This window comes from Emys orbicularis, chromosome 1, assembly GCF_028017835.1.
Source record: "Emys orbicularis isolate rEmyOrb1 chromosome 1, rEmyOrb1.hap1, whole genome shotgun sequence".
Taxonomy (NCBI): domain Eukaryota; kingdom Metazoa; phylum Chordata; order Testudines; family Emydidae; genus Emys; species Emys orbicularis.
In genome coordinates, this window is record NC_088683.1 from 366,168,219 (window position 1) to 366,180,857 (window position 12,639).

General features: G+C 44.4%; 1 protein-coding gene across 1 annotated transcript; it reads right to left on the reverse strand.

Annotated features, from left to right (window-relative positions):
- Positions 1 to 9,439: 9,439 nt before the first annotated feature.
- On the reverse strand, positions 9,440 to 10,462 carry LOC135882496 (olfactory receptor 51G2-like). The gene has a single exon (XM_065409426.1). The coding sequence runs from the start codon at positions 10,460 to 10,462 to the stop codon at positions 9,440 to 9,442; it is 1,023 nt and encodes a 340-aa protein (XP_065265498.1).
- Positions 10,463 to 12,639: the final 2,177 nt, after the last annotated feature.

A 12,639-nucleotide genomic window follows, 5' to 3' on the forward strand; every position in this document is an offset into this window, starting at 1 on the left:
GGGTGGCTATGTCAGCAGAGGGAGCCCCTCAAAAAGGCTGGTCTGCAGTAGTCCCTCCATGAGTGGAACAATTTAGGAACATAAGAACGGCCATATTTGGTCAGACCGTTGTTCCATCTAGCCCAGTGTCCTGTCTTCTGACAATAGCCTGTACATTCTTCACAGGGAACGAACAAAACAGGGCAATTATCGAGTGATCAATACGCTGTCATCTGCTCCCAGTTTCCAGCAGTCAGAGGGTTAGAGACACCCAGAGGATGGGGCTGTATCCCTGACCATCTTGACTAACAGCTATTAATGGACCTATCCTTTTCAGGTATCTAAAAGGGTGTCATAAGGAGGAGGGAGAAAACTTGTTCATCTTAGCCGCTAAGGATAGAACAAGGAGCAATGGGCTTAAACTGCAGCAAGGGAGGTCTAGGTTGGACATTAGGATAAAGTTCCTAACGGTCAGTGTGGTTAAACACTGGAATAAATTGCCTAGGGAGGTTGTGGAATCTCCATCTCTGGAGATATTTAAGAGTCGGTTAGATAAATGTCTATCAGGGATGATCTAGACAGTATTTGGTCCTGCCATGAGGGCAGGGGACTTGACTCGATGACCTCTCGAGGTCCCTTCCGGTCCTAGAATCTATGAATCTATGAATCCTCCATCAACTTACCTAATTCTTTTTGGATCAGTTATACTTTTAGCCTTCATAGCATCCCTTGGCAGTGTGTTCCTCAGGCTGACTGTGTGTTGTGTGAAAAAGTACTTTCTTTTGTTACTTTCAAACCTGCTGCCTATTAACTTCATTAGGTGACCCCTTATTCATGTGAAGGGGTAAATAACACTTCCTGATTCACTTTCTTCACACCACTCATGATTAGGCATCTATCATATCCCCGCTTACTCATTTCTTTTCCAAACTTAACAGTCCCAGTCTTTTTAATCTATCTTCATATGGAAGCAGTTCCATACCCCAAAATTTGTGATGCCCTTCTCTGTATTTTCCCGTTGAAATATATGTTTTTTTTTTTGAGATGGGGCAACCGAAATTTTAAAAAAAATATTTAAGGTGTGGGTATACCATGGATTTATACAGGGGCTATATGATATGTTCTCTCTCATGACCAATTCCTTTCTTAATGATTTCCAAAATTCTGTTACCTTTTTTTCACTGCAGCTGCACATTGAACGGATGTTTTCAGAGAACTATCCACAATGACTCCAAGATCTCTTTCTTGAGTGCTAACAATTCATTTAGACCCCACCATTTTATATGTATAGTTGGGATTATGTTTTCCCATGTGCATTACTTTGCACTTATCAACACTGAACTTCATCTGCCATTTTGCTTGCCCAGACACTGCATTTTGTATCATCTGCAAATTTTGCCACCACACTCATTTATGAATATGTTGAACAGCACTGGTCCCAGTACAGACCCCCCCTGGGGTACACCATTATTTACCTCTCCCTCCCTTCTGAAAACTGACCATTTAGTCCTACACTTTGTTTCCTAGCTCTTAACCAGTTGCTGATACAGGAGAGAACCTGTTGTGTGACATTTCCCCATAACTTACCCCATATCTGCTTATTTTTCTTAAGAGCCTTTGGTGAGGGACCTTGTCAAAGGCTTTCTGAAAGTCCAAGTACACTATTTGCCCCGCATCACCCTTGACCACATGTTTGTTGACCCCCTCAAAGAATTGTAATAGATTGGTGAGGCATGATTTCCCTTTGAAAAGCTGTGTTGATTCTACCCCAACAAATCATGTTCATCTATGTGTCTAATTATTCTGTTCTTTACTAGATTGTCAACCAATTTGCCTGTTACTTAAGTTAGGCTTTCTGGCCTGTAATTGCCAGGAAAGCCTCTGGAGCCTTGTTTAAAAATCAGAAGCACATTATCTATCTGCCAATCATCTTGTACAAAGGCTGATATAAGTGATAGGTTACATACTAAACCGTTAGTAGTTCTGCAGTTTGGTATTTGAGTTCCTTCAGAACTCTTCGGTGAATAACATCTGGTCCTTTGTGATTTAATATTGTTTAATTTGTCAGTTTGTTTCAAAACCACCTCTATTGACACCTCAATGTGGGACAGTTCCTCACATCTGTCACCTAAAAAGAATGGCTCAGGTGTGGGAATCTCCTTCACATCCTCTGCAGGGAAGACCAACGCAAAGAATTCATTTAGCCTCTCTGCAGCAGCAACATCTTCCTTGAGTGCTCCTTTAGCACCTCAATTGTCCAGGGGTCCCACTTACTGATGTACTTTGAAAAAAAAATGTTAATTTTTGTAACTTTTGCTTTGGAACTAGGTATGCAGTATCACCCAGCCCCAGTCAGCAAGTATAGTCAATCACCTAAAAAAATCATGAGATTGATTTAAAAATAAGTATATTTCTAAATCTCATGATGTGAGTTTCTTTTCCATTTTCCTTTGGTTTCTGAGCCATTGGGGTCACCTGTTTCAAGTTTTCTGCAACTGACTTTTTTAAAGAAACTTTTTTCAGAAAACTGAAATCTCAGATTCCCGCACAGTCACTTGATCCCAGAAGTTGGGGCTTTAAGAAAGACAGGAAATAGTATGAGACTTCCAGTAAAATCCAAATATGTAGTGTTTCTGGCCATATCTCAAGTGATGCACCCACAAACGAAAGCACTGAGGGTTACTTAGTGGACGTTTCTGGTCACATAGTCCATCAGTGGCAGAGATGCTGTTTCCCTCTGCACTGGCCTACAAAGTCTCCTCTTTTAAGGAACAGGGTTACACCACAGATAGCCGGACATAATAGTGACTGTCTTGCAGATGCACTGGTGTGATGGTGTCTGGTGAATCACAGAAACCCCCTTGGGGCTGCCAACTGATGTGCCAAGACTACCTCTGCCCCTCCTTTTCTGCCCTGGCAGCTTAGGACTTGGGGGGAGGGATAGCTCAGTGGTTTGAGCATTGGCCTGTTAAACCCAGGGTTGTGAGTTCAATCCTTGAGGGGGCCATTTAGGGAACTGGGATAAAAAAATCTGTCCGGGGATTGGTCCTGCTTTGAGCAGGGGGTTGGACTAGATGATCTCCTGAGGTCCCTTCCACCCCTGATATTCTATGATTCTATGACTTCAGTGCCCTGCCTGGTTTGAGCCAGACCCACTAGGCTGCTGCAAACAAAGACCCAGGTCTAAACCACGTCCCCTAACAGCTGTAGGTTTAACTGAAAGCAACTTACAGAAGTGTTCCTGTCTTTAACACTCAGATGATCAACTCCCAGGTATTAATGCATACTCTGAGTTAATTAATAAATAAAAAGTGATTTTATTAAATACAGAAAGTAGGATTTAAGTGGTTCCAAGTAGTAACAGACAGAACAAAGTGAATCACCAAGTAAAATAAAATAAAACATGCAAGTCTATGTCTAAGAAACTGAATGCAAATAAAACCTTACCAGGTCCAGTAAGCTTCCTTTTACAGACTAGTCTCCTTCTAGTCTGGTCCAGCAATCTCCCCCCCCCCACCACCTCCCTTTGATCCAGTTTCTTTCAGGTATCCCTGGGGGTGGAGAGGGTATCTCTTGAGCCAGCTGAAGACAAAATGGAAGGGTCACCCAGGGGTTTAAATAGACTTTCTCTTGTGGGTGGATACCCCTCCCTCCCTCTGTGTAGAATCCCAGCTCCAAGATGGAGTTTTGGAGTCACCTGGGCCAGTCACATGTCCATGCATGACTCAGTTTTACCAGCCAAGCCACATGCCTGGGAAGGCTCAGATGTGGATTGGCATCTTCAAGTTTATTGTTGGCTTAAGTGGTTTTTGATTGGGCACTTAATTTGCACTTTTCTCAAGAAGCTGACCAAATGCTCTACGAGGCTAGTTAAAATCAAGCCAGTACACAACCAATATTCATAACTTTGAATACAAAATTGATACATGCATACAAATAGGATGAATACATTAAGTAGATCATAACCTTTACATAGATATGCTACATGGCAATATGTAGCCTAAAAGATATTCCAGTAATGTCACATATACATTCATAAGCATATTCCATAAAGCCTTATGGGAGGCACCGTCACAACTGGTTCCTCAGATACAGCTCATAGGGACTCCTCCACCTGTTGCAGCATGAGATATGAACATACCAGGTAAACAAGGACATACACATTTTTACTAGAAAGGAGTGTGACCCAAGCCCAGTTCCAAATGCCTGCTGCTAGCTCACTATGGGCCCCAATCAACCCCCTCGCCCAGATCCAGCTAACCCCAAACTTGTTGATATTGGAAGTTTGGATGCAGGGTGTGAGGTCTATGCAGTGCTAGAGTGGCTCTCACTGCTCATGGAGCAGGTGGAAGATCAGGATCAGACCGAGGGGCAGCCCAGCAGGGCTCTGTTTGCCCAGGCAACACTCTCCAGATCCTTCACTCTCTGAAAGCACGTCCTGATTCCCCCTCTTACTGCCGAGCTGCACGATGGGCCCAGAACTCCCTCATCAAAGGGTGCTGTGCTAATCATAGTTTAGAGTTTGAAGAAATCTCAAGAGGTCATGTGGTCTGTCATAAATATAAAGGGAAGGGTAACAACCCTTATGTATGCAATAACATAAAATCCAGAGGTAGAGAATCCCCTTACCTGTAAGGGGTTAATCAGTTCAATTAACCTAGTTGGCACCTGACCAGAAGGACCAATGGGAAAAGAAGATACTTTCAAATCTGTGGGGTGGGGGGGAGGTTTTGTTTGTGCTCTCTTTGTTTTTTCCCTCTCGGACAGAGAGAGGGACCAGGGCAGGAAAAAACATCTCCTAAAAACATACCTGAAATGAGCATCTAAGGTTACAAAAAGATCAAGTAAGCAAGGAAATGCGTTAGATTATCTTTTGGTTTAGCTTGTGAATTTTCCCTATGCTAAGAGGTAATTTTATTCCTGTTTTGTAACTGGGAAGCAGAGTCAGAGAGGAATTCTCTGTGTTTTAAATCTTTTTATTTACCCTGTAAAGTTACCTTCCATCCTGATTTTGCAGGTGTGAGTCTTTTACTTTTTTTTTTAATAAAGTTCTTCTTTTAAGAACCTGACTGATTTTCAGTGTCCTAAAAAACAGGGATTTGGTCTGTGCTCACTTTGTTAACCTATTGGTTGGTATATTATTCTCAAGCCTCCCCAGGAAAGGGGGTGAAGGGGATTGGGGAGATATTTTGGGGGGGGGGGGGGAATAGAGCTCCAAGTGGCCCCTTGTTGTTTGTTTAAATCACTTGGTGGTGGTAGCAATACTGTCCAAAGACAAGGAAAGGAATTTATGCCTTGGGGAAGTTTTTAACCTAAGCTGGTGAAATATAAGCTTACGGAATCTTTCATGTGGGTCCCCACATCTGTACCCCAGAGTTGAGAGTGGGGAGGGAAACCTGTCGTGGTTCAACCCCCTGCTGAAAGCACGACCAGCCCCAACTAAATCATCACAGCCAGTGCTTTGTCAAGCCAGGCCTTAAAAATCCCTAAAGATGGAGATTCCACCACCTCCCTAGGTAACTCATTCCAGTACATCACTATCCTGCTAGTGAAATATCCAACCTAGGCCTCCCCCACTGCAACTTGAGACCATTGCCCCTTGTTCTGCCCTCTGCCACCTCCATCCTCTTTGGAACCCCTCTTTAGGTAGTTGAAGGCTGCTATCAAATCCCTCCTCACTCTTCTCTTCTGCAGACTAAATAAGCCCAGTTCCCTCAGCCTCTCCTCAGAAGTCATGTGCCCCACCTCCCTAATGATTTCTATTGACCTACGTTGTCCACCTCCTTTCTGTAGTGGGGGGCCCAAAACTGGACACAATACTCCAGATATCAGAGGGGTAGCCGTGTTAGTCTGAATCTGTAAAAAGCAACAGAGGGTCCTGTGGCACTTTAAGACTAACAGAAGTATTGGAGCATAAGCTTTCGTGGGTGAATGCCCACTTCATCAGATGCAAGTAATGGAAATTTCCAGAGGCAGGTATAAATCAGTATGGAGATAACAAGGTTAGTTCAATCAGGGAGGGTGAGGTGCTCTGCTAGCAGTTGAGGTGTGAACACCAAGGGAGGAGAAATTGCTTCTGTAGTTGGATAACCATTCACAGTCTTTGTTTAATCCTGATCTGATGGTCTCAAATTTGCAAATGAACTGGAGCTCAGCAGTTTCTCTTTGGAGTCTGGTCCTGAAGTTTTTTTGCTGTAAGTTGGCTACCTTTACATCTGCTATTGTGTGGCCAGGGAGGTTGAAGTGTTCTCCTACAGGTTTTTGTATATTGCCATTCCTGATATCTGACTTGTGTCCATTTATCCTCTTGTGTAGTGACTGTCCAGTTTGGCCAATGTACATAGCAGAGGGGCATTGCTGGCACATGATGGCATATATAACATTGGTGGACGTGCAGGTGAATGAGATGGTGATGTTATAGCTGATCTGGTTACGTCCTGTGATGGTGTTGCTGGTATAGATATGTGGGCAGAGTTGGCATCGAGGTTTGTTGCATGGGTTGGTTCCTGAGTTAGAGTTGTTATGGTGCGGTGCATGGTTGCTGGTGAGAATATGCTTAAGGTTGGCGGGTTGTCTGTGGGCGAGGACTGGCCTGCCTCCCAAGGTCTGTGAAAGTGAGGGATCATTGTTCAGGATGGGTTGTAGATCACTGATGATGCGTTGGAGAGGTTTAAGCTGAGGACTGTAGGTGATGGCCAGTGGAGTTCTGTTGGTTTCTTTTTTGGGCCTGTCTTGTAGCAGGAGGCTTCTGGGTACATGTCTGGCTCTGTTGATTTGTTTCTTTATTTCCTTGTGTGGCTATCGTAGTTTTGAGAATGCTTGGTGAAGGTCTTGTAGGTGTTGGTCTCTGTCTGAGGGGTTGGAGCAGATGCGGTTGTACCTCAGCGCTTTGCTGTAGACGATGGATCGTGTGGTGTGTCCGGGGTGGAAGCTGGAGGCATGAAGGTAGGCATAGCGGTCGGTGGGTTTTCGGTATAGGGTGGTGTTAACATGGCCATCGCTTATTTGTACTGTGGTGTCTAGGAAGTGGACCTCCCGTGTAGATTGGTCCAGGCTGAGGTTGATGGTGGGGTGGAAGCTGTTGAATATCCCACAATATGCCAACATTTTTATGGTTGACCTGGAACAACGCTTCCTCAGCTCTCGTCCACTCACGCCCCTTCTCTTCCTATGCTACATTGATGACATCTTCATCATCTGGACCCCTGGAAAAATTCCACCATGATTTCAACAGCTTCCACCCCACCATCAACCTCAGCCTGGACCAATCTACATGGGGCAGAGAGAGGGGCCTCAAATGAGAAGAAGAGGGGTATAGTTGGTGGTCACACAGGGGATGAGGCTTCTGCATGTGTCCCGCGTTTTCCTTTTGAAAAGGTGGTCACCTTAGAGTGAATGGGCTCAGCTGGGATAGCAGGTAGCAGTGTTTCTGTGTGGTAGCTGAGTCCCATTTCCACCCATTTGCATTGCTAGGGCAGCACAAACAAATTGGACAGGGAGGGAATCTGGGCCTGAGTCTCTTGCCAGGACTCTTGTGTGTCAGGCCCCCATTCACACATAACTTTTTGAATGTATTTATCTTCTCACCACCTCTGTGAGGCAGGACAGGGCTATTATCCACCTCTACAGAAGCCATACTGGGTCAGACCAAAGGTCCATCTAGCTCATTATCCTGTCTTCAGACAGTGGCCAGTGTCACGTGAACCAAAGGGAATGAACGGAACAGGTAATCAACAAGTGATCCATCCCCTGTCGCTCATGCCCAGCTTCTGCAAAACAAAGGCTAAGAACACCATCATTGCCCATCCTGGCTAACAGCCATTGAGGGACTTATCCTCCATGAATTTATCTAGTTCTTTTTTGGACCCGGTTATACAATTGGCCTTCAAAACATCTTGTCGGTTCCAGGACTAGCTGCTCCAAGAAGCAGTCTTTTAAGGTGTCAAGAAACTTTATCTCTGCATCCCATTCTGAAGTGACATGTACCCAATCAATATGGGGACAGTTGAAATCCCCCATTATTATTATTGATTTTTTTAAAATTTTTAACAGCCTCTCTAATCTCCCTGAGCATTTCACAGTCACTATTACCATCCTGGGCAGGTGGTCGGTAATATATCCCTACCACTATATTCTTATTATTAGAGCATGGAATTTCCACCCATAGAGATTCTATAGTACAGTTTGGTTCATTTACGATGTTTACTTCATTTGATTGTATACTTTCTTTCACATATAGGGCCACTCCCCCACCAGCATGACCTATTATGTTCTTTCAGTATATTTTGTACCCTGGTATTACTGTGCCCCATTAATTATCCTCATTCCACCAAGTGTCTGTGATGGCTAGTATATCAATATCCTCATTTAATATAAGGCACTCTAGTACACCTATCTTATTATTTAGATTTCTGCATTACATGATGTAATTGAATGGGACTTTTTTTTTATTTGATTGTTTCTCAACAGATCCTACCTGTATTTTATCATCTTCCATCCTCTCCTCCTTACTAGGACATAGAGAATCTCCATTAGTCTATCCTCCCTAACGGATGTTGCTGTCCAAATGACATGCTCCTCTACTCCTGTCACCCTCCCCCCAGCCCTTAGTTTAAAAACTACTCTACGACCTTCTTAATGTTAAGCGCCAGCAATCTAGTTCCATTTTGGCTTAGGTGGAGCCCATCCTTCCTGTATAGGCTCCCTAATTCACAAAGGTTTCCCCATTTCCTAATAACACATGCAGCACTGCTCTGCCTCAGTGGCATTACAGTCAGATATGGGTGGACTCATCAGGTGCGCAGTGCACAGTCATCAATGAGGGAGGAGCTGCCTAAATGACAGCGCCTGGGGCTCCTGCTTTGATCATGTCTCTGACACTACTCAGTCACATGCACCTGGTTGAAGGCAGAGGGAAAGGGGGGTGACTGTGTCACTTAAATAGATGCTGAGCACAGCTGTTGCAGCACTCATGGATCACAAAGTACCCAGAGCGCTCAGGAAGGGCGAGGACTGGAATTGCAGAACAGCTCTTGGCTTTTTCCCTGGCTCATGGATGTTTAACCAGAGACAGAACAGTGACCGGTCAGGTGTAATGGGAAACAACATCCACGTCCCTTCTCTTTATTGACTCTATCAAGAGGAATTCTGAGGTCGGAGCAGCCACCAATACGGTTCTTTATAAGCAAACATCACACTGGTCCCCTGGCTCTCCATGAACACAGACACATTGTAAAAGCTGCTAACTGCCTTGGTCTCCTTCCCCCAGTGTGCTAGCCTTCCTCACCAGCCCCTCTCTCATTCTTCCAGGCCTTATCCCTCTCTGAACCTCTCCTTACAGAGTGGAGTTCAGTAGATCATGTCATCTCGGATATAAGGTCCTGAATAGAATGGGTGGTCATGGCCCGTGTTTTTCATCTCCCATGTCACTGGGGCTGGAGCCAAGCGATGAACTGACCCTTCACTTGAAGAACACCCTGATTATCCTCACACGAAGGTGTTTGCTTTTCACGCTGTACACAATTGGGTTCATAAGTGGCGGGACCAACAGAGAGATGTAGCCGAGGAGAACCTTGAGCAATGGAGGAGAGCCTGTCCCAAATCTGTGTATCACAGCCAAGCCAATCTCTGGTGTGTAGAAGAGCAGGACAGCACAGAGGTGGGAGACACATGTGTTCAGGGCCCTAAGGCATTCTCCATGGGATGTGACTTTCAGCACTGTTTTGAGGATCATCACATATGAGAGGAAGATGAACAGTGAATCCAATCCCACCATGGAGACTGTAAGGAAGAAGCCATAGATGTAGTTGACTGTGATATCCGAACAAGCCAGCTTCATGACCTCTTGGTGCAGGCAGTAGCAATGGGAGAGGACATTGGCTCGACAATATCGGAACCGTTTAAGAAGAAAGGGGAGCGGTAATATTACAGCCACCCCTCTTAGCACAAACACCAGTCCCATCTTTCCAATTCTCGGCAGGGTTAAGATAGAAGCATATCTCAGTGGGTTACAGATAGCAACGAATCGATCAAAGGCCATCAACAGGAGTACCGATGATTCAATGAATGAAAGTGAGTGAATGAAGAACAACTGGGCAAAACAAGCATCCAGACTGATCTCCCTAGAGTTAAACAAGAATATACCCAGTGTTGTAGGCATGGTGGATATCGATAAGGCAAGGTCTGTGACGGCCAACATGGAAAGGAAAATGTACATGGGCTCATGGAGGCTTGGATCTGTTTTTATAATGAACAGAATGACTGAATTTCCTACTATTGAAATAATATACACTAAGCAGAAGGGGATAGAGATCCAGAGATGGACGTCTTCCTGCCCAGGTATCCCGGTGAGAAGGAACACTGCAGAGCTGAATTCGGTGTCATTTACTACTGACATAATGTACTGGGCAGGTCCAAGGAGTTTTGAAATATCCTTACTGAAAGAAAGAAAAAAAAATGAGACTAGATGATATTTAAGAGACATCTTCCTGATCTCAGTGCAAGTCTAGAGATTCCCGGGAGCTCAAGGAAGATAAGCTAAAGCATTTGCACTATCGATAGGAACATAGGCAGTGCCAGACTAGATCAGACCTGTAGTCCATCTTGCCTCGTATCCAATGTCCAGTACCAGATGGTTCAGAAGTAGGTGAAAGAAGCTCTGAAATCGGCAACTATGAGATAACCTGCTCCCAAGGAAAGTTTCTCCCCAAGACCCACTAATTAGACATATATTGTAGTATAAATTAGGAAGGTTTAGAGCCCTTCTAAGAGGTTTTCTGTTAAATCCTCACTACTGTAACTGGATTTTATGCTTACACATATAAACATCCGGTCCCTGTTTGAAACCTGCTAAGCTCTTGGGCCCATTGATATCTTGTAATTGGGAATTCTGCAGCCTACTTGAGCACTGTGCGATTTTACAATTGTTACCTTTCCACTGACAACCTTTCTGGCCCTCCATTTTGTAGAGTGGCCCATTGTACCATGACATGTGTGTAAACACATGGCAAGTGCATAGTGAAAACGGTCATTGTATTTATCTGTCCTGCATTGAAGCTATTTGTTAATGTGTTTCCTTTATGGGCAGAGGCTAAGGAAGGCAAGGGAAGGCAGGCTGCTCTTCGTCTGGTGCTCGGGCTGGCGGCTGGGTCCGCGTGACTGCCCAGCCCCCACACTCCAGGGCTGGAAAGGCTGGGGCTGTGCCGCACACTGGGAGGGGGGAGGCTGGGAAGCTTGGGGTGCTTGGCCTCGGCACTAGTCTGGGTCACGGTCTGTTGCTGCTGTGGGGGGCTGGCTTGGCTCCATGGGGGGGTGTTGTGGAAGGGGTGGGGCCTCGGCTGGAAGGGGTGAGGATGAGGGGTTGCCTGCCCCAGGTGGGGGTTCACCGCCATGCATGGCTTCCTTGCCTAATTTATATATATATATATATATATATATATATATATATATATATATATATATATATATATATATATATATATATAATTTTCTCCACTCCTCAGGTTCTATATTATGCCACTGTCTCTTTGCAGTAGAGGGATACATTCTTGGAGCCAGGTTCTTAATTCAGGAATAATGACTTCAACTGCATCCCTCCAGATTTATGTGTAAATTCAACCAGAACCAGGCCCTATTACATTTCTCTACCAAATACTCCCATTGATACACTCTGACCTAGAAGAATCCCTCCAAGAGAAGCGAAAGTGCTTTGCCTGGCCAAAGCTGACTGACTCCAAGGAGTTCGATTATCCTACAGGCTTCCTTTTATCCTCACAGTATCTGCATCCTCTCCCCATGCAAGGGTCTGTAGATATTTGGCAAGTTACACGCTAACATAGTCAGAATGGCGGGGGAGGGGTTGGCGTCACAAATGGGTAAATAGTGCAAACACTAGCTTTCCACTAATATCCAGTTGAGGGTGCAAATGACTTCAGCTATGCTCATGTACGAGATGATAGGTGTAAATTACATACAACCCTTATTGCACTCCCCTTTCCTGCACCTCAGCTCTACTCTTTGCTTCTTTGCTGAAACACTGACCAGCAGTTCGGTTCTCTTAGGCCTTCTTTAAAAGGTATTGGAGAGTTATTGAGTGCACAACCCTGAATATAAGTGTTAACAACAGCTTTTGGTCAGTTACCAGGAGACAGTATTATACAACTGTTCAGTGAACATAGAGTTAATAACACAAACCATTGCAACCAGTATTTTGAGTACTTCTGAAATACTTTCAAAAGCTAAAACCATTAAGTAGTAAACTTATCACTTTTCCTTCCTGTACAGATTCCAAGAACTTTGGTGCTGGATTTCGATATACCTGCATGTCATGAAATTTTGATTTGTAATATTTGTATTACAATGAGAAGTTTTGGCATAACATTTACACATCTGTACTTTAGTACACACATGTCAACCCATTCTTTCCCCTCTGATCTGCTTTCAGAGATGATTTCTCAGGATAGAGAGTGACTTAAAATATAGTGTCTGTCATCTGGATGTCTTCAGAACCTGAACAGCAAAGAAAAGTCTAGTAGTTCCTCTGTTGCTGAGTTAATAGCTGACTGGTTCTCCTCAGGTTCTGTTTTGTCAGTCTGTAGCCTCTATCTGGAATGGTAACAGGCATGGGGATCAGCATGGAAAATATTCATTCCCTGAGCTCTC